The following is a 21,892-nucleotide window of genomic DNA, read 5'->3' as shown; positions in this document are numbered from 1 at the left end:
GTTTCGGATTAAACTCAAATTATCTGAAATTTCAGATGATATCAAAGTCTTAACTTTTTAGTCTCTTAAACATTATATGGTTAACTTTATATTATATTTATTAATACATAATTACAATAAATTTTAAACTATTGAGTTTCTATACACAACATGCTGTTATACATGTACATTGTAATTTTTTTTTATATGCATAAATCTAATTTTTAGGTATAATTATTCATAATAAAAAGTAATTTTAGATTATTGTATTTGATTAATTCTTATTTTTAAATATAATAATACTTTTTCCAGGTTTCAAGGTATTACTTTAAAAAAAAGTTTAATTGTATTTACTTTAAACAGTAAATAAATGAGTAACCATTTTAATTAATTATAATATAATTAATTATTATAAAAATTATGTGTTTATAATAAATAGGATTAAATAAAATAATGAGCACAACAAAAAATAAATAATTAAAACATTATATTAATTTTCACTTTCTTTATATATATATATATATATTAAAATAAAATAAACATATATGTATATATAAATAAAAAAACTAAATAAATATATATATATATATAACAAATATATATATATATATATAATTTTAAAAAATATTTATAATAATTTAATAATAAAAAATTAAAAAATAGATAAATAACTAAATTCTCCTTTTAATCTTTAGCTCAATAATTACTCATTAATTTATAACTTATTTAATGTTTTATGGCGACAATTTTGCGGGGTTAACTTTTTATAACTTTGCATATTAGAGAACTTAATAATTTTATTAAAATAAATTAAGAATTTTGAAAATTTAGATATTGAATTATTTGAATAAGTTATTTTTAAATATTTTTTATCCAAATTTAGGGATAAAAATGAGTCTTATTAAATTAAGGGTTTTCAGTTTATGTAGCAGTCCTGTTCCCGGCTTCATCAGTGAATCGTCGTCGAAAGTGTAAGTAGTTCTTCTCGCTCGCTCGCTCCAGGTTCATTCCATTGGCAGTTACTCTCCATTTGAAGTCCCTCCACTTTTAAATCTATTTGAAGTCGCTCAAATCTCTTTATCTGTCGTGCTCTTGCTATCTATCTGTTTTTTGTTGAATAACAAAGGTTGGTTTTCGTTCTTTTTACTTTCTCGATTCACATTAGAGTTTCATCAAGCATTACAATCGTCTGAATAAGTCAATTGCCTATAAGATACTTGTGTTTCTGACTTAGACGACTGTTGTGTTGATCATATGTTTTGGGATCTGCTTTGTTTCCTAGTCGTAATATGCATGTTTCTAGACCTAAATAGATTATCAGTTTGAATCTGCCTTAGGAAAAAAAAATTGCAGCTTTCTTGCTGATTGAATCATTATTTGCTCGTTTTCAGCTAAGTTCATGTAACCATTTAGTCACCTCTTGTCAATAATCAACCAAAATTCTACATCTATAGATAAAAAAAAATAATAATTTTAAGGTTCATAAAGTTCATCTTCCCCTAATGTTTTTTCTTCCTTTTGAAAAAGAGTTTGACCCCAACTAGCGTGGACAAAACCAAACCCTAATAATCCAAATCACGCATCAACAAGAAAAGCATCAAAAAAAGCAATAGAGAACACGAAATCAAAGCACCAAATCAGAGGAGCTTAGATCGACGTGGACAAGCTTTAATCAAACTTCCATCTCCCCCTAGTTCTCAACAGACATTCTTCATTAGTCTTATATTAGCTTGAAGTTCATTCTCTTGCTTTATGAGTTCATCTCCTTTAGATTGATAATGAGATGGCAGTGCTTCCTTCATTGTTTGTGATACAATCCCATTTTTGGAGTTGCAGACATTTCAAATCATGTTTGCTGGTTCATTTTTGTATACAAAGAAACATATGACACGTAAACTCAGAGAAAATGAGTGTGGGAAGGAATCAAGTTAACCCATAAGTAATTCAGAATGGACGGTTGAAAGTGATAGTTATTAGCTACATCCATTACATTTGTTTCCTAAAGTTTTTTATTTTGAGAAAAGGGTAAACCTTTTATTAGAATAGATAATTATTATGAATGTGAGGAACGTTCAATTTTATGTTGCAAGCGAAATGGAAATGAAACAGGACCCGTGACTAATCTGTTTTGGATGGTATATGGTGGTCCTGTGATTATAATCCTTAGAAAGAGGGGTATCAAATATCCTATATACATTGACTTTCAAGATTACAAATGTGTAGGGATATGAAAGGTAAATCAATAATGTGTGGGCGTTTATTCAGATGATTCATTAGGATTAGTGACTCTGAACCTTAAGATATCTGTAACAGATGGCAAACCTAATGCGATAAGTGTATAAATAGAGGAGATAAACCCAATTAGTGGTCTCTTTGTATATGCAACAATGATTGAAAACATCACTCTTATGGGTATTTGAGTATTTCGTTATTGTAAACATCCCTTATGGGTAACTTTTCTGGAATTCTTGAGACATTGCAGCATGTTAAGAGTCTCAGCGGCCAGTGCTAATGTGATCTTGTTAGACTTAGAGCTCATTTTTGCCTTTGATGAACATCTTAACTAGTTGAGTTATCTTTGGCTATATATAATCATTTCAACATCAGTTGTACACTTTGAGCTACATCATCTCTACTGAATCGATGTGTATTTCAGATCAGGGAAAGTTGTTCCTTATTTCTCCTGCAACATGACCTAGGTTAATTCATCCCAGTACAAATTTTTACTCTTCTATGACTTTTTTTCTGTGATCTCCTTTTGGTATTATTGTACACTCCCTCTATCCCATGTTGTTCTTTCTCTTATTCTTTAGATGTCATATGCATTCCTTTTGCCTTCGCCTTTTCTAAAAAATATTTTATCTAAATACTACAAGACTCTTGAAACCTACTATCTCTCCTAAAAGAACAGTCATTTTGGTTACTAAGACCTTAAAACTTTTGTTATATGGACCAGGTATTTACGTTACTCGTTGCGTTTATTATTGAGTTATTTGGAAACTATTACTATTTCACAATCACAATCCCATTGGGAAATTTTCAAAATAATTTTTTGTTTAGGTTTAAGATTGTTTTCTATATCACGATGAGAGGATAGTGGTTTTTGGCTTCATTTAGTCTAAAAGTTATTTTTTGGATCATATTATAGATTAGAGTGTTATCTTACTTCATTTTGTATAAAAATGATTTGATGTATTATGATCCATATTATTTTCTTAGGTCATTTTAATTTTTGACAATCATGACAAATATAGATTTTCCTAGATTATGATCCAATAACAAATAGGCTCGATATTCATGAAGTTTGTTACGAACATATGATTGTTTATAAAATTTTGAAAGGAAATTATGTGACTTAAAAATATAATCTAAGCGGGTATTGGAGTTTTATATAGCTATTAATTTATTGTTTTCAAAGTATAAATATTACACTTGTACTCCTACAAGAATTAGCTATACTTGGCTTGCTGGTTTGATGAATGGTTATCTCAGATACTGGAAAATAGATCTGCTTGTGCAAATAGTTATGATATTTGATATGAACTTCCATGAAGGATTATGAAACATAACAAGGAGATGAAGGCTGAAGAGCTCCAAGGTCGAGAAGGAGGATGTGATCCTCAACTGACTCTTGTAGATAATGCAAAACATGCCAGGCATGGACTAGCTGTTGGCATGTTTAATTCGGGAGAATGTGATGATGCCTACATTCTCCAGGTCGCTCTCCCAGGCATTCGTCATGACATCAGTAAGTTCTCTCTTCTGTAAACTCCTTTTGCCCTCGTTCTCAAAAAATAAAAAAATAAAAACATTTTGCCTCGAACTATTAATGCAAAACAACACAGTTATTATTGGATTTCAGATACTTTATTGAAACTTTAAAGAGATTGATTTTACACTTCCCTTTTAATTAGATTTGTTATTACTGGCCCCAGTTGTAAACACTTAGAGCTTGTTTGATGTAGGATTTTACATTTAAATAATCTGATTTTTTTTTGTTAAATAACCTTGTTAGATGGGATAGTGGGTTTTGGGTTAAATGTCTGAAATAATCTGTATTGAATATTTTTAAATATTATTTAAACTAAAGTAAGGATATTTAGTGTTTTATTAATGATTTGATTGATGATGGGATAATCCAAATAATACTTCATCAAACAAGGCCTAATTACATTTTATGCTCGTGTATCCTGATTCAGATGAATAACAACAAATAAATTTCTGAATTTGTCTCTGAGTTTAGTTATGTTTTTCAAGTGTTGTGTACATGCGAATGTTTGCGTGGAAGTCTTTTTATCAAATCAATCCATGTAGTAGATACACCAACATATATTGCTAAATGAGGCCAATTAAATACATTTAAGAAAATGCATTATTTCTCTTACATATTAAGAGTTAGATTGATGCTTGATATTTGAATTCTTCTATGAAAGGATTAGGATACCACTAATGACCAATATTTTCTTCGAGATTCACTAGGTTGTTTTTTTAGTTGTGATGTCTTGAATTCTAAGATGGTAGTCATTGTATTTCCGTTTTGACCTTTTTTTCATATATTTGGAAACACTTCCATTTTCTTACTCTTTTAGTATCCCCATCTGGTTATAGCACCAATAAATTTTTTAATGGCCATGCTCGGATTGGTTATTTGAATTATCCACAAATAACCTACCATCTTTTCATTCATTCTCCCATCATTCAAATCATTGTTTTAAATTACCAAAATACCCTCTGTTTCTTTTTATAAAAGTTGTCTTTTCATTTTACGTTAATACCCTTTTCATAACTCCAACTGAATAAGGTTACTTAAATAACCCGAATCCAAACTGATACAATTTTTTATCCAGAATTTTTGTATCCAAGTGTGGGTAGGACGCAGATAACTATCACTAGATTGATTCAGATATCACTAATAAAATAAATTTGACTATCGATTTAACCATGAGGATGTTGATTTTAGTGGACTGTCATTAATTAGTGAGAATTGAGAATTGAAAAGTGATCCGGTTCTTAATTTTATTTTTTGTACTGTTCAGGCAAGCTATCCGTCATCGTTCAGAAAACAGGTAAAGTCGTAGTTGAAGGATGTATGATGGAATCGAAAATCTTTAAGGGAGCTTCTATACCCCTAGGAGTGATAGTGCAGGAGCTTCCACCAGTTGGACCATTCTCTCTGACATATTTCTTGCCGAGTGTGGTTGATCCGAGGCTATTCCAGCCCAGTTTTGGAGACGATGGGATTCTGAACATTGTGATTATGAAAGATATGAATAAGATAAAGAAACTGTCTAATAATAACTGATCAAAGGTAAAAAAAAAACATTCTTCTTCTTCTTCAGTGAGTGTTTAATTAGTTAAATTGTGTTTTTTCCATCTGAGAAAGGGCTGGATTGGACTGGATTAATGCTTAAACAAATTGGTATGTGAAGAAGGGATTTGTTGCAATATTCTTGATGACTTTTGGTTGTTTGTATTAGAGTATTTTATCGCATCCTTTCAATATGATGGTCGTCTAAATAACGTTTATTCTCTATTCTCTAATAGTCAACTGTCTTATCACATCGATATTTTGGAATGACTTGCCTAGTCTCTTTTGATTTTTTGCGAAATTATTTCGCGGGGCATATGACTATTTGGAAGTATTTGGAAAACATTTATTATGAGTTTATCAACTACAACTTGGGGTGGTTCAACAATACAATCATAAATACATTTCACCCACAAAAGATGTCATGGAATTTGTCTTTAATCTCTGTATTTCAATGTAATGATGTGTAATGTGTTTGATTTATATATATTTTTAAGGGATGATAATTTCACTTGAAATAAAGAGTATATTCATGACTTTTTTTCTTTCTTTTTATTGGAAGTTACTATAAAAATGTAATAACAATTTCGATACATCCTAATTGTATTACAACAATGCCCTTAATTTTCAAAATAAATAAGCCCAAGTCTTGAATGACTTCAAGCATAGATGGGATTAAATCACTATCATATTACGAATCAGTTCTTTAATCAAGCTATAAGAATTTCATTATTTTTCAATAATTTGGTGTCTTAGTGAATAAATTATAAATATTAGTTGCTTCATGATAAGGATAAGAAGAGTTAAATAAGAACTTGTTAAATCAACAAAGGCCTTTTTTCTTTTTCAATTTTAATGGGTTGTAAAATATTTTTTTATTTATAATATCAAATAAGAATATTTAATATTTTAATTAATAAATTTAATAATAATTTGAAAAAAAGAAATATAGCAAGTGAATTTTTCTAAATAAAAAAACTCATAAGAATCTATCAAAACTCTTATATCAGTGTATTTACAAATGATATTTTTATTTTCTAGGTTTGATTGTTGGATTTTTTATTTTTTTTTATTTTTTTTTTTTTGTCAAACTCTGAACTTGTTCGGTAATAATTTATTTAAAAAATGTTGATGAGTGATAATTTTAAATAGATGGTTTTTTTTGTAAAATGTATTAACATATAATAATAAATATTTTTTGGAGGGAAAAAAATATAAAGTATTTTAATATATTAGTTAATAAATTGAAAAGAAAGTGAATGAAGTAATGTTTGATTATGGTTGAATTTATTAAAAAATAATAATTACTTTGCATAAAATCCTATGTTCTAATTTATCTTAAAAAAATCATGTTCATATCCTATTAGGGGTGCACTAAGTTAAAATTGGAATGAACATGATTTTTTTTTTTTTTTGTAAAATAAACTCTATTTTAAAAATGGAAAAAGAAAACAAAATCTTGAAATTATTAGGTATAAATATGGAAGCAAATAGAGAGACAAAATGGGTATTATGAGAAAAGAAGAAATGGAGAAAAAAGAGGTAAAAAGTGAGTTAATAATTGAGAGAGAATTAGATGAATTAAGAGATAGTTTTAGAAGTGGGAAAACAAGAGAAGCATCTTGGAGAAGGTCTCAGCTCAAACAAATACTCTCTTTTTTGCAAGACAAAGAACAAGACATACTTCATGCCCTTCAACAAGACCTTTCCAAACATCCAGCCGAATCCTTTCGAGACGAGGTACGGGCTTGTTCGGTTATTTAAAAAGTAATTATTGTTGATGATTTTGAAATAAAAACATTTATTTATATACAAATCAATTGTTCAAAACTAAATTTATGACTTCTTTTTTTCAGATTGGAACATCAATTAAATCAGTAAACTATGCACTTGAAGGCTTAAACAAATGGATGTCACCCAATAAGGTAATTCATACTTTTTTAAGTTTGTTTAATATTTTCTTAAATTGAATGCATGGCATTGGCAGGCAAAGATGCCTTTAGCTGCGTTTCCTTCAACAGCAGAAGTAGTTCCCGAGCCACTTGGTCTTGTCCTAATCATTTCTTCATGGAACTTCCCTTTCGGTTTGTCGCTAGAGCCGTTGATAGGGGCAATAGCGTCGGGAAATGTCGTTGTTTTGAAGCCATCGGAACTTGCACCGTCTTCTTCGTCGGTTCTGGCAAAGATGGTCGGTACTTATTTGGATAAGACGGCTATTAGGATCATGGAAGGCGGATCTTCGGTTGGAGAACTTCTCTTGCAGCAAAAATGGGACAAGATCTTCTTCACAGGTATAGAAACACTAAAACATTTTTTTGTTTTTTTTAATTTGATAATTGTTATGTATTGAGAAAATACTAGGTAGTGCCCGGGTGGGACGTATTGTTATGTTGGCGGCTGTGAAGAATTTAACGCCTGTCATACTCGAGTTGGGTGGAAAGTGTCCCGCCGTGGTTGATTCTCTTCCGTGTTCTAACAAAAAGGTCCTCTTTTCCTTGTTCAATAACCTCGTCAACATTTTGGGAACTTTTGTTCGATTTTTTCTTGTTTCTATGTTAGATGGCGGTTAAACGGATCCTATCCGGGAAATTTGGAGTTTGCGCGGGTCAGGCATGCCTAGCGATTGATTACATACTCACCGAGAAACGATTTGTGTCTACTTTGGTAAGACAACGGTTTTCCTTCTCATATTTGAAAGTGAGTGTCTCTAAAAATTATTTGTGACGAATTTAGTTAGAAGAGATGAAGGTCTTACTCAAAGAACAATATGGGGACAATCCGATGGAAACCAAATCAGTAGCAAGAATAATCAACAAGCAACATTTCTCGAGGTTTGAGGATCTTCTTCACGACCCGTCGATCAAAGATTCCATCGTGCATGGTGGTTCCTTTGACAAAGATGGACTGTAAGTAAAGGACAGTTCCACTTACATCCTTATAACACATTTGAACAATAATATCTTATGGTGTAGGTTCATTGAGCCCACTATTTTGATCGATCCGCCGCTTAAGTCATCAATCATGACAGAAGAGATTTTCGGTCCATTGCTTCCGATAATAACTGTAAGTTATAAATCGTGATATAGTACGCCCTGTGACTAAAAGTGTCAATGACATCCTTGATTTTCATGGATGCAGCTTGAGAGAATCGAAGACAGTGTAGAGTTTATAAAGTCTAGATCAAATCCGCTAGCTATATACGCATTCACACACGACAAAACGCTTCAAAACAGGCTGATAAACGAGACTTCATCGGGGAGCTTGGTGTTCAATGACACAATTGTCCAAGTAAATACAGAATCTGTGTCTCTGAAACGTGTAACGTTTCAATAATGTTTTTTTTTTAAATTTCAGTATGCGATTGATACTGTTCCGTTTGGAGGGGTGGGGGAAAGTGGATTCGGGAAATACCACGGGAAGTTCTCTTTCGACGCGTTCACACACGAAAAGGTCATAGTAAGAAGAAGCTATCTGATTGATTTCTGGTTCAGATATCCTCCATGGGACTACAAGAAGATGCAACTATTCAAAGCAGGTTACCGTTATGATTATCTCAATATAGCTCTAATAGCTCTTGGCTTCAAGAAGTCTTACTGATGAACCCCTCTATATCTATTATAAGGCTGGTCTTTTTTGTATCAAATGGCAGCTGTAATATCTTGTTTCTTATCAAAACTACAATAATCCTCCAAAGTTTATAAATCCAATATCAAGTCTATTTATTTAAAAACTCGACGAAACTGTATATTTAAAAAGAAGGAGATGAAGAAAAAGAGAGGTGCCTTGATTATACGCCGTTAGTGCTTTGATTCGTCGACTCCAAACACCTCTGTGTAACATATGGGGCAAGCCTGTCAAATACCCACACACAAAATTATGAATTGAAATCATTTCCTATGGAAAAGTAAAAATGAGAAAGAAAAAAAAGAAAAAAAAAGAAGAAGCCCAGACCTTGTTGACACTAAGCCACTTTGATCCACAATCGACATGGTAGACGTGTTTGCAAGGAAGGGTCATCTGTCTTTCACCTCTTTTGTATTCCATTTGACATATTACACACCTGTTGACAATCATGAATATTTTAAGTTACAAAACAAGTATTGGGAATTTGAAATATCAGTTACCTTTCGATTTTTGATTTCTTTCTGGAGAAGAAGCCAGTCTTGAATTTCCGAACTGGAAGTAAAGATATTAGTTCTGGAGCGAGCCCTCGGTTCTCAGTGCCAACTGCTTCGCCAAGTTCGAGAAGTTCCTATTGAAGAATGAATATACTCTGCATTTAGTATCTAAGAGGGATGACAAAATGGTGTTAACCAATTTATTTTGGGTTGTTTTGAAATATAACCATCAAGATGATTTGGTGAGATATATTATTACAATCTAGAGCTTGTTCAATCTGGGGTTATTTGGAATTATTTGGGTTAAATTACTAAATACCCTTTTGTAAGAAATAAAGTAATTTGGTATATTGTTGATTTATTTAATTGATGAAGTGAATGATAATGGAATAAAGGATTATTTGACAAAATCCAAATAACCCAAGATCAAACAAGTTCATAAGTCTACTTGAAGAAAGTTATTGGCCAAACCTCATAAGTCATATTGTCAAGATCAACATTGTCTTGCCAAATGACCTGCAAAATTTTAAATAGAGGATAAATGTTATATAACTAATAATCAAATGATCCTTGTACAAACTGACCACATTCAGAGTTCATGAAGAAAAGATAAAATGCAAGCTAAAACCAATCAACAGGCAACCATTGGGCTCCAAGAGTGTTGAAAGATGTAGTGGGAAGGTCTTTCCATTCATCTTGACCATAAACATGCAGTACCATGCAATGTAAAAAGGAAAAAAAAAGTTGGCTTAATTTGAAAACATGATTTCTTTCAGATTTTCCATTGGGATGTGGATTTAGATCTCCTAGGAAAATGAATATTTCTGAACTTAGTGCGACGGGTATTTCAGAAATTGACAGTTTCTCAACCACATTAGAGAAAAATGATAGTATAGTGCATGTCTATTTTACAAATCCAACATGGTCTCATGGTTGAACTCAAGCCTCAGTGTTCTAAACATGGTATGCATATAGTTTGTATTATTAGGAGTCGAATTTACAACGACTTTGTTTAATAGAAACTTTAAATTTCAAAAAAATAATCATGCATGTTTTGTACAGTTTTAGCCTTAGAACCACTCAGATGGACTTAAGAAGCATGTATCACATAGAAGACGCACATTCGCTAGCAAGACATAGTTCCAACTAACCAAGCATAAAATCTCCACATCAAAATGATTTTTTATGTGAAATTTGTTAAAAAGGAAAAGAGATTCAACAATGGACTACACTTGAATCATTCATCAATTACAGCAAAAAAAATCAATTCACCAATCAATTATTTGTTTTGCATATCAATCAACAGAGCATTTCACCTGACTATCATTATCATTTGGCTGATCTAGGGGACCTGTAAAACCACCAACAAGCATTTAGTAAAGCAAAACCTCATCCAATCAGAATTGCACAAGTTATTGAATGAAAAATGGAATTATAAAAGCACAACAACTTAACAAACATGAGTAAATAATAATTGAGAATTAAGGCCCTTTCTTAAGTATATCGGCATCTAAAATGGAGGGGGAAACCATTATCAGACTCGCATGAATAAATATCGTATGGTTTTTCCATTAATTCCCTCTAAACTGTTAGAAACTTGAAATCCTTCCTATTCAGATAAATCTCAAACATAAACTTGATGCAGTATCCTTTCGAAGTTAATACACACAAGCATGAATAATTGGATTTGCTATAAGAACATAAACCAAGCGCTAATATTTTCAACACCGAAAAAAAAGACAAGAGAATGCTTTTAGATAGCTTCTCCTTTAATTCAATGCCACTTACCACTGTACAGTCTATATTGGTACTATAAAAAAACAAACACATATTTGTGAAGTTCATCATCTAAACAACTTACATTCTGCATGGTCAGGATTCGTATTTCCAACAGCATTTTCATCCCACTGTGTAGTTACTGTAGCTGTTTGCTCACAAGCGATTGCTTGAGAGTTCTCCAAGTGGATTTCTTGAGAGTTCTCCAAGTGGATTGCTTGAGAGTTCTCCAAGTGGATTGCTTGAGAGTTCTCCAAGTGGATTGCTTGAGAGTTCTCCAAGTGGATTGCTTGAGAGTTCTCCAAGTGGATTGCTTGAGAGTTCTCCAAGTGGATTGCTGGAGAGTTCTCCAAGTGGATTGCTTGAGAGTTCTCCAAGTGGATTGCTTGAGAGTTCTCAAAGTGCCTAGTGTATTCATGTACTTGGGATGCATGACCATTGAGGATATGTCCATTGTTATAATCATAATAGGAAACATTCCCTTGATCAGATAAGCCAAATTTGTAGAAATTTGTTTGCATTGGAGGAGGGTACATGCTCTCCTGCAAAAGTAAGGCAACATATTGTCATGAGAAACAAATGTGTCATATAAACCTAACTTAAATCTAAGAAAGTGTAACAGATTTTCACCCCTCCACTGTACTAAGTGCCAGAAATAGTTTAATACAAGGCATGTGAAAGTTCATACAAAAAGTTAAAGCATGTGATTTGTTTTTCTTACTTCAAAGCAAAGGTTATTATTACTATTGAAAAAATATAGTAGATTTCACTGATGTAGGTGAAACAAGGAATTATATTGTCAAAGGATTATTACAGCTTTTTAAACTTACAATAATCTTCTATTCAGTAATAGTACCTGAGAGTGAACAGCATCTGCAAAAATGAAATTGGCATGCTCATAGGCAAGACCTTCAAAGAAATTTGCATAACTTCCAGCTGAGTTATAAGGAAAGCTTCCATTTACATAGTGAACATCCATCTGTTGGTTCCAGTTCATCTTGTACCAGTTTACTTTCATACAATTTAACCCTAGAAACCCCAAAGAACAATTTAAGAGTTAGATTTTACAAAGTACTGTGGTGAACATAGACTTTAAGGATAAAACATAGACAAACCTGATAACTTTTGTGCCAAAAGTTCAACTTATTCCATCCAACAAATCCTTCAATCTCCAGTCTATAAGTTAAAAGGTTCTGCACATCCAGAAAGTAGGTTTTAATTGGAAATTCGGACAACACATAAAATGAAAAGATCAACTGAACTATGATCTATTATATAGAGATTTCCACACTAGAGTCAATCAAAGGAAACAGAAACGGATTACTTTCTTTCATTTTCCCCTGGGGGACTGTAATGAGAACATGAATCTGTATTATTAACTCATATGAAAATAGAAATCAGTCGAGATATAAAGATCAGGACAACCTACAAGAAACAACAGATTTCACTGCAATTTCCAATTTCAACTTGATATCTCATGGTTTCCTAAGTGCATTATTAACAATAAGCGTATTAAGAGACGAAAAAATAGGCAAGGGAAAGTAGAAACCGCATGACGCCATAACCGCTACCTGATTCCTTAGATGCCTCAGCGGAAGACGAAAAACGCAAAATCCGAAGTGTTTCAGGCTTTCAGCGCTGGAATAAGAGTAAAGTTGACATGAATCAAATCGAAATGAGAAAAAAACTGAAAGGATGAGTGTGAATGTGTGTATGTAAGAGCGGAATGCACGAAGAAGAGTGATTGTTCATACATACATACATAGATAGATACGTTTAAAGAGTTAAAGGAAACGACATTGATCTCTGTTTGAACGGGGTGGCCTGCACTACACCTCTGCGGACGAACCTATTGTATTTCTTCTCTCTCAACAGCAGCAGCAGCTACTTGTCGCTGATCTCTTGACAAAATGCGAGAGTTATGGCAGCTTCTTTTGTCTTTCTATCTCTTTCTCTCTCTTCTCTCTCTCTAGTCTGTGATCTGGAGGTAGCTCCTTTATGCAGGATTTGCAGGCTAGCGGACACGCGAACTCCGTTGGAAGAGGAAATATTCGCTACATCGCGTTATATAACACCACCCATGTACTTCCACTATTTACTAATCTCCTAAATAGATTTTCATTACGATAACAATTATTTTATTAGGGTTAGTTTGATACAACCTTTTTTTCTAATTAACTTTTTTATTTTAATTAAAACGATTAAATATTATTTTAAATACTACATATGTATGATCGACCAAGAAGAAAAAGATAGTTTAAAAAAAAAATAGTTATTATTGCTTATTGGTTCCATTTAGAAATATTTAAGTTATTTAAAAATACTCTCATTTTTTTATATATAGCTAATGGTAAAGGGGTCTAGAAATTAAGGAATTTAAAAATAAAGATTTAGTTGTTCTCCTTAGCAACAAACATGCATGAACCATTTCACAAAGTAAGGTATGTCCTCGGAGAGTCGGATAGTTCAATTCTCGACTAATTATTCTTAAATATCACCCGCTACACTAGAGATTTGTCGATTTCAAATGTATAAAAGTTCGTGTTTTAAAAAAAAATATAATATTATATTTTCATGATTTAATTTTATATTCTTATATTTTTTAAGATATGTTTTAAAATAAAATACATACATTTATTAAAGTATTATAATTTATTTTTATATTTATAATTTAATAACTATAAGAGAAAATTATTACAACATTTTAAAGTGACCTTATGTTGGAATTTTTTAAATAATCTCAACATTATCAAACATTAATTTACTTTCACCTTAATCAATTATATTATTTAATTTATTAATTAAAATATTATATAATTTTATTTTATCATTATATTACTATCTTTTTTAAGATTTAAAAAAAAAATACTATTTTTTAATTTATATTGAACAAAAATATTAAAATAATTCACATAATATTTCAATTATTTGAGAACGTAAAATTTCTACTAATTTAAAGTCTTAATTCAAAATTAACTTAAACTAGTCATTTTATTCCATTATGAATTAAAAATTGAATGAGGCACACTATGGAGTAATAAAAAAAATTGCGAGTTGATTTAACTGCGGGAATATAAACTTAAATTTTTATAACTTCATTGAAAAAATTCTATTTATATGTTGAGATTATAGTTTAATTTTGTTTCATTTCTCAACCAACAATTGTTTACTATCAAACAAATGTTAAGATCAACCAAACAACCAACCATGGTTTTCCTATTAAACAAATATTAAGATCAACCAAACAACCAATACTTAGCCAAACATTACTAATCATTGTTATTATATCGGTCGTGTTTTATATATTATAATATTGTAGGTCTTAATATATAAAATTCTACAAATTATTATCTTAATCAATATATTTGTATTAAAAAAATGTTTCAAACACTATATTAATGTTTACGTACATAATTATTCTTTTCATAAATAATTTTAAAATATTTCAACTAACTAAAATAATAATATTATGAGTCAATTATTCACATCTAATTATTAATTTATATTTAAAAATACAAAATTAATGTGAAAATAATATTTAAAATTAATTGTTATCGAAATAATTCAATCATCACATAACATACATAAAAACAAATTTAAAAAATCATTTAAAGTGATAATATTATTTAGATTATAAATATATAATTCAAAATTCTATTATATAATTAATTTTATTTTTAAATTTAATCGTTTTAAATTTTATACAAATTAACAATTCAACATATTTACTTTAAAACAATAGTGCATGGCAATCCAATACTATAGTGATCTGAGAAAATTGTGTTTCTATATATATTGTTATTATTAAAAAATGAATACAAAATTTTAAAATTATATAAATATACTCACACCAATGTTAATTTTAAAATATAAATCTCTATTAACTAACGTATACGTGTATGGTTAGGTTATAAAATTAATATATATATACATTATTAATTTTAATTTTTTAATTTATCCTCCAAATTTTAAAGGTAACCCTTCGACACATTTTTAACCCATCGGGTCGTTCTGTGTGGGTTGAAAAAACAATTTGAAAAACTGTTTATATACATCTGGAATTGAATTTTAAAATATATATATATATATAAAGGCTAGATAAATTGTATTTTAAAATGTTATTATTTAAATTAAAAATAATATATATTTTAAATAAAATATTTAAAAAACAACTGAGGACTATAGTTAGTCTATCACGCAGTCACAAATAAGTGAGGCGTACGTGGAAAGTACCGACACAGTACTCGACTTTCATATGAAAAATAAAAGTAATAATAGAAAAGAGATTGGTGGGACCACATGAGAGGTTGATATTTTACTGACTACCGATATTATCGGTTCCTATTATTCTTTTCTTAAACGTTATCTTCTTCTTTACCTTCTTTCACTACTACTTCGATTGGCTCAATATGCTGACATGATTTGGATTTCTTTATACAGTAGTTGTTATGTAATTTATTTTCATTTATTTTTCAAATAAATTAATATTAAATGATTTATTATTTTTAATTAAAATATATTTATATTATTAGAATTTATTTAATTATTTTGTTTTTAAATAATCAAACTCTAAGATTTCCGTGTGCACAGACAATTAACTTAGTTGCGACACAGATGAGAATGCATAACACATATGAGAATGCATGCAGATAAAGTAGTCATCAATTACATTACTTAATTTATTAATTAAAATATATATTATTAATATTTTAAGTCATTTTATATAAAAGAAAAATAATAATCTTCAAAATTAATATAATTCAATATTTTTAAATAAATCAGGAATTGTTTAATTTATAATTACTTAAAAGAATAAAAATAGTTTATTGTAAAAAATAGTTAGATTATTAATATTTTATACAATTATAATCAAATCTCTTTTCAAATTGTTAAAGTAAAAATAATTGTATTTTTATTTTATATAAAAGTTGTAATTAAATTTAATTTATTAAAAAATAATGAAAAATAATTGACAATTTTTTCTACCAACATTATATTGAGAATCTAACACTATAGAAAATATTATTTTATTAAGATTAATATTTATTGTTTTAGAATATACTTATAATAACCATTAAGGTAATGTAAGATAGTTTAGTGTAAATAATTTTTTTATAAGATAAAAAAATTATAGTTACATTCTCCTCATAATAAGTACTAAGATAAAAATGTATGTTTAATTTTTGTTGTATATGAACTATTATTAATTTCCATAATATGTAGATTATTTTAAAATAATAAATAAAATCAGACTATTTTTACTTGAATTATCATAATAAATATATTAATAATTTGTGTTTAGTTTATTTTATAAATTTATGAGAAATCTAATACTATATGTTTGAACAATAATATCAGAATGAATGATTGGTAATTGTCTTTTAAATTGTATTCACGTGTTAATATTAATATTATTTGAAGGGGACACATAATTATTTTGTTATTTGATGTGTATTGTAATTGAATGTTCACTCCAAACTTTGTTTCATTTCTTATTATAAATTTACAAACTTCACTTAAAAAACAGAAGAAAAAAAAATCAATTTTTTTTTTAATACTAGAATAATGTGAATTGGGCCCTAGCCAAATTGGTTATATAGAAAATAAAATAAAAAATACAATTGGTTGGGTTAGAAGATGGACATAATGATTCAACATGGGGTAGGCGACAGTGGTTGGCCTATGTTTAGAACCTGTCAACAAAGTTACAAAGAAGGCCAACAAAAACCAATCTAATTTTGGATTATAAAAGTTGGCTCATGCCTTGTTAGCAAACAACAATCATCACAATTCTCTTTTATACCCTACCCCTTTTTTATATTTTTTTAATCTCAAGTTATAAGTGTAAGAAAAAAACATTAATAAAATATCTAAATTCAAATAAATATGAGCAACGTTCAATCAAATTTTAAATATATGTCACACTAATGTCAAGGCACATTCAAATGGGTAACTATGTCAAGTACACAAGGTGCATTCCTTTGAAAGTTCTAGAATTTTCGAGGTTTGTGTAGCAATTTCCCTTTTATAAAACTTTCTAGAATTCTTTGGGAGTTCCTTTTTTCAAGTAGGTTATAGAACTCTCTAGATTTCTCTAAGAGTTCTTTTTTGTAAGTAAGGTAATGGAATTCTCTAGAGTTCTTAAAATATGTAGATAGAAGAATTCTAGAATTTTTTAGAAGTTCTCAGTGTAAAAAAAAAAACATTATCTAAATTCAAATAAAAATAAGCAACAATCAAATATTAAATATATGTCGCACTAAGGTGTGTTTCTAATATTTCATTGGTAGATTAATCTAGATCCAAAAGTGTATATTACCTAAAAAAAATGTTATTCTAAATGACCGTTTATTTTATTTTTATATTTTGTAAAATGATGATTAAGAAAATTCACTAGGAAAAAAAGCGCTTTCGGTAATAAAATTCAGTAACGGCTGTATATAGCTGTTATAGATATATTTCTATCAGTAACGGTAGTATTTCACCGTTACTGATAGAAATATATCTGTAACGGCTATATACAGCCGTTACTGATTATATATGTCTGTAACAGCTCTTAGATTGGAGTCACCGTTACAGATAGATAATCTCTTTTTCGTTTTTTAGTTAAGATATCTGTAACGGTTTTGTCATATCACCGTTACAAAATCAATATAAATTGATGCATAATAATTTTTTTTAAGTATAAGAAGAAATGTGTATATATTAATTAAAAAAAAATAGAATGAATTGTTATTTCAGAAATATGAGAAGAAGGATGTATATGAATAAATAAAAATTTACTTAAGTTTTGCATTTGTTATTATTTGTATACAATTTACAAAACTTTCTTTATTAATTATTGTTTATATATTCTCACATTTTTTTAATTAAAAAAATATTTTAAATAATAATTATTTATAGATTAAAATTTTATGATTTTATTCAATCAATTATTATTATATTGATGTTTTTATATTAATTAAATTTAATTTTACTAGTATAATATAAAAATTGAGTGGAGGTATATATTTAAAAAATTTTGAACTCATTTGAATATTTTATACATATATTTAATTTGGAAAATATTAAGTGTATATATATATATATATATTTCAATCATAAATAACAGTTTATATATATAATAATTTTAAAATTTTATATTATTATATTACAATCTTATTATAGCCCACCTACTATATTAAATGAAGATAAATTGAAAATAAATTCTTTCGTATATTTAAAATACAGTGTATATATTTAAAATTTTATATTATTCTGGGAATTTTAAAGCTGCTATTGCCTCAAGGTTGCCGCCTCTGCCCACACCGCCGCGTCTTCTGCCTATTGAAATTAAAATACATTTTGTTTTGTTAAGATATCTGTAACGGTTTTGTCATATCACCGTTACAAAAGCTGATGTATATCTGTAACGGCATCATTCTATAACCGTTACAGAAAACGCATTTAAAGAAACGATTCGAATGGTGCTTATCTGTAACGGTTTTGTCATATCACCGTTACAAAAGTTGAAGTATATCTGTAACGGCATCAATATATAACCGTTACAGAAAACGCATTTAAAGAAACGATTCGAAGGGTTCTTATCTGTAACGACATCAATATATAACCGTCTGAGCATGACGCAGGTACCGATGTTTGATTATGTATGTTCTTATTGATCTCTATATAATTTTTTGTTCATTTTTAGGAACTTCTTCAAGGAGGAGACGGGGTAAGAACAAAAATACTGCAGTTGATAAGTTGCAGCCTGGAGAGAAGATATCACTGGTGTTTAATCCGATAGATGGTAAGCCCATGTGTGATAATAGGACTGCATGGTCGAGGCATATTGGGAGTGTCATTCGGGACTCCACTGCAGTACCGCACAGGACCCTACGTTGGACAGACCTGAGCTCCACCCAGCTGGACCACATATGGCGGGCTATCACGGTAAGTTATTCGTTTTGATGTATTAATCACAATCTATAATTGTATTTAAAGATTAAATTGTTCTTTTTTAGGATCATTTCGAGTCTACGGAGGGGAACATCAACACCTATCGTCGTGAAGGGCTACATCACGCAAAACAACTTTGGGATAGGTGGAGATGTCAATGGAACACTTTGTACGTTATACAAAGCCCTTTGAAAATGACGTGGCAGCGATTCGGGCCAACCCCCCCGGAGATCGCACTTAGTGATTGGCATTATCTTCTAGAGCGTCGCTTCTTCACTCCAGAGTCAAGGTAAGTTATTATTTTTTTAACAAACTCTTATTTTAATAATCTATTAAACAAAAAACTATTCAAAATTTCAGAAAACAAGTATTTCAAATACGAGTAATAGGGCGAATGTCGTGTACAAGAATCATGCGGGTAGCATCTCTTTTTCACAAGTCGAGAGGCAGCTGGTGCGTTTTCTCAATACATAAAAAGTTTCGAATGTTTTTTTGGTTTATTATAATGTATAATTGAATTTGTACAGGAGAGGACTACTGGACAATCGCCTAATTTCGCTGATCTATTTCTCCACACATATACTAAGAAACCAAGTCTACAGGATCCAAATCCGGAGATCCCCGATATTATTATTGAGAAAGTGGTAAGTGTGGTTTATTTTATATGTTTAATTTGTGTTTGTACTAATCCAAAAATAATTGTGTTTGTAGTCTACGTTGCGCACTATTATAGAAGAAGACCCGACTAGAAATGAACTACAGTTGACAGAGTACGCTTTCGGGTCTCAAGGACATGGTAGAGTTGTAGGTATGGGGGCAGGCGTACGATCAACATCGTTTAGAGCAGATGCTCGAGGTTCTTCGAGCAGTCATCATCGCACAGACACTCGACAATTACGCGAGGACAACCAAGTTCTACAAGATTAAATGCGCAAAATGCGAGAGGAACGTGAATTGGAGATGAGGAAGTTTCGAGAGGAGCGTGAAGTAGAGAAGATAGAGCTGCGAGAGGAGATTGAGGCTCAGAGACGACTATCGCGTGAAGAGATTGAAGCTCAGAGACGACTATCGCGTGAAGAGATTGAGGTTGAGAAACAAATGTCACGTAAAGTTATTGAGGCTGAGAGACAGCGTTGCGAGGCTGAGAGACTGCGTTCTGAGGCTGAACGTGACCAATATAGGGAAGAAATGCTTCAGATGAAGAATCAGATGGCAATGATGTTATCTATGTTTCCCAGTGGTCTTCCTCCCCGTCCTCCACCTCCTACTTGATGGTATTTTGTGTATTTTGGGTGTTTTGAATTATGATATTTGTATATTTTGAATTATGATATTTGGGTATTTTGAATTATGATATTGGGTATTTAGAATTATGATATTTGGGTATTTTGAATTAATGAGATTTTTGGGTATTTTGAATTATAAAATTTGTCTATTTTCGGATTACAGACAAAATTTGTGTATTTGGTTATTTTGAATTAATAATTAAAATAAAAAATGAAATATTAAAAAATTTTGTAACGGTTTTATAATTAAGAATGTCGTTACAGATTCCTCATAACAGTAACAGTTCTTTAATTCAAGTGTCGTTACAGATGATAATAACAGTAACGGTTCTTTAATTCAAGTGTCGTTAGAGATGCTAATAACAGTAACGGTTATTCTATTCAAGTGCCGTTACAGATGCTAATAACAGTAACGGTTATTCTATTCAAGTGCCGTTACAGATACTGATAACAGTAACGGTTTTAGTGCCGTTACAGATACTGATAACAGTAACGGTGTTGAATAGTCGTTACTAATAGTTCATAAGTATCTGTAACATGCGTGTCTGTAACGAGTCGTAACGGCGTTATATGCCCTTACTGAAGATCAATAGTAACGGTTTATGGTGCTTTCTGTAACAGCGTTAGCCCTTACTGATGCCTGTTTTTTTACTAGTGATTGATGAAAAAGACCCGACAAAGTTAATACAAAATTAAACAATTTACTTAGATGCAATACAAAACTTCATACAATCTAAGTTGTAAAAATCTACAATTTCATCAACACAAATCAACATAAAAGTAATTAAATCGGACCATAACAAAGGAGGGGAGAATAAACATGATAATCAAGCATTAAGGTGATCTATATCTAAAAATGCATGACTATATTGGAATTTTAATCAACTCCATTAATTAAATGAAAAAGAATTCAAATAAATATAAATTCATATCAATTTCAAATGCGATTTTTTTGGTGAATTTAATGTCAATGGATAATATTGAATGATAAATGTTTATAAATATAGAGTCTAAGAATAAAAGTTGTTGGGTGAATTATGAGTCGTTGAATTGATAAATGAATATATTGTGATGGTTTAATTTACCGATATATATATCCCTAATGTTGGAACTCTTCATATATATCTCTTATTTTATTCATTTAATTATCTCTCTGGACTTAAAAAGTATTTTCTTTGTTTTTAAGTGTTCTTCAGTTATTCACTAAATCGAGTGTTTTTTGAATTTTTGACTCATCGTATTTCTGTTGAAACCCGGTAATCGATTCAGATACTTTGTCTAGTTCATTGCGTAGTGATTTCAGTGCTGAATCATTACTAGATTTGTTGTACTCTAAGAGACAGTCATTTGAGATAAGTTTCAATATAATGGGAACGGTGAAACTGTTGTAAGAGAAATTTACTAAGCACATGACTCAAATCAACATTGTATTATTGTGATTTTGTTCTTCGTACATTGTATTTAATTAATTAATTTGTAGCATTATT

General features: G+C 30.0%; 3 protein-coding genes across 4 annotated transcripts; 2 read left to right on the top strand and 1 right to left on the bottom strand.

Annotated features, from left to right (window-relative positions):
• Positions 1 to 886: 886 nt before the first annotated feature.
• On the top strand, positions 887 to 5,512 carry LOC124932074 (increased DNA methylation 2-like). Its single transcript, XM_047472680.1, has 3 exons — positions 887 to 950; positions 3,534 to 3,727; positions 5,016 to 5,512. The coding sequence occupies exons 2-3, from the start codon at positions 3,538 to 3,540 to the stop codon at positions 5,279 to 5,281; spliced, it is 456 nt and encodes a 151-aa protein (XP_047328636.1). The 5' UTR covers positions 887 to 950; positions 3,534 to 3,537; the 3' UTR covers positions 5,282 to 5,512.
• Positions 5,513 to 6,806: 1,294 nt separating this feature from the next.
• On the top strand, positions 6,807 to 8,886 carry LOC124928707 (aldehyde dehydrogenase family 3 member F1-like). Its single transcript, XM_047468958.1, has 9 exons — positions 6,807 to 7,027; positions 7,144 to 7,212; positions 7,275 to 7,578; positions 7,649 to 7,770; positions 7,847 to 7,951; positions 8,021 to 8,193; positions 8,260 to 8,350; positions 8,426 to 8,575; positions 8,642 to 8,886. The coding sequence occupies exons 1-9, from the start codon at positions 6,815 to 6,817 to the stop codon at positions 8,882 to 8,884; spliced, it is 1,470 nt and encodes a 489-aa protein (XP_047324914.1). The 5' UTR covers positions 6,807 to 6,814; the 3' UTR covers positions 8,885 to 8,886.
• On the bottom strand, positions 8,873 to 13,232 carry LOC124928708 (E3 ubiquitin-protein ligase BIG BROTHER-like). Of its 2 annotated transcripts, none has more exons than XM_047468959.1 (10): positions 12,936 to 13,232; positions 12,753 to 12,819; positions 12,297 to 12,374; positions 12,038 to 12,210; positions 11,267 to 11,723; positions 10,722 to 10,756; positions 9,877 to 9,921; positions 9,412 to 9,539; positions 9,239 to 9,347; positions 8,873 to 9,138 (listed from the first exon to the last, which is right to left on the bottom strand). In XM_047468959.1, the coding sequence occupies exons 4-10, from the start codon at positions 12,197 to 12,199 to the stop codon at positions 9,085 to 9,087; spliced, it is 990 nt and encodes a 329-aa protein (XP_047324915.1). In that variant the 5' UTR covers positions 12,200 to 12,210; positions 12,297 to 12,374; positions 12,753 to 12,819; positions 12,936 to 13,232; the 3' UTR covers positions 8,873 to 9,084. The 2 variants fall into 2 exon arrangements, with proteins under 2 accessions (XP_047324915.1, XP_047324916.1); XM_047468960.1 differs by having other exon boundaries at positions 12,940 to 13,232.
• Positions 13,233 to 21,892: the final 8,660 nt, after the last annotated feature.

Source organism: Impatiens glandulifera, chromosome 3, assembly GCF_907164915.1.
Source record: "Impatiens glandulifera chromosome 3, dImpGla2.1, whole genome shotgun sequence".
NCBI classification, from domain to species: domain Eukaryota; kingdom Viridiplantae; phylum Streptophyta; class Magnoliopsida; order Ericales; family Balsaminaceae; genus Impatiens; species Impatiens glandulifera.
Note: the sequence above shows the minus strand (reverse complement) of the source record. Positions and strands in the feature narration are given on the sequence as shown.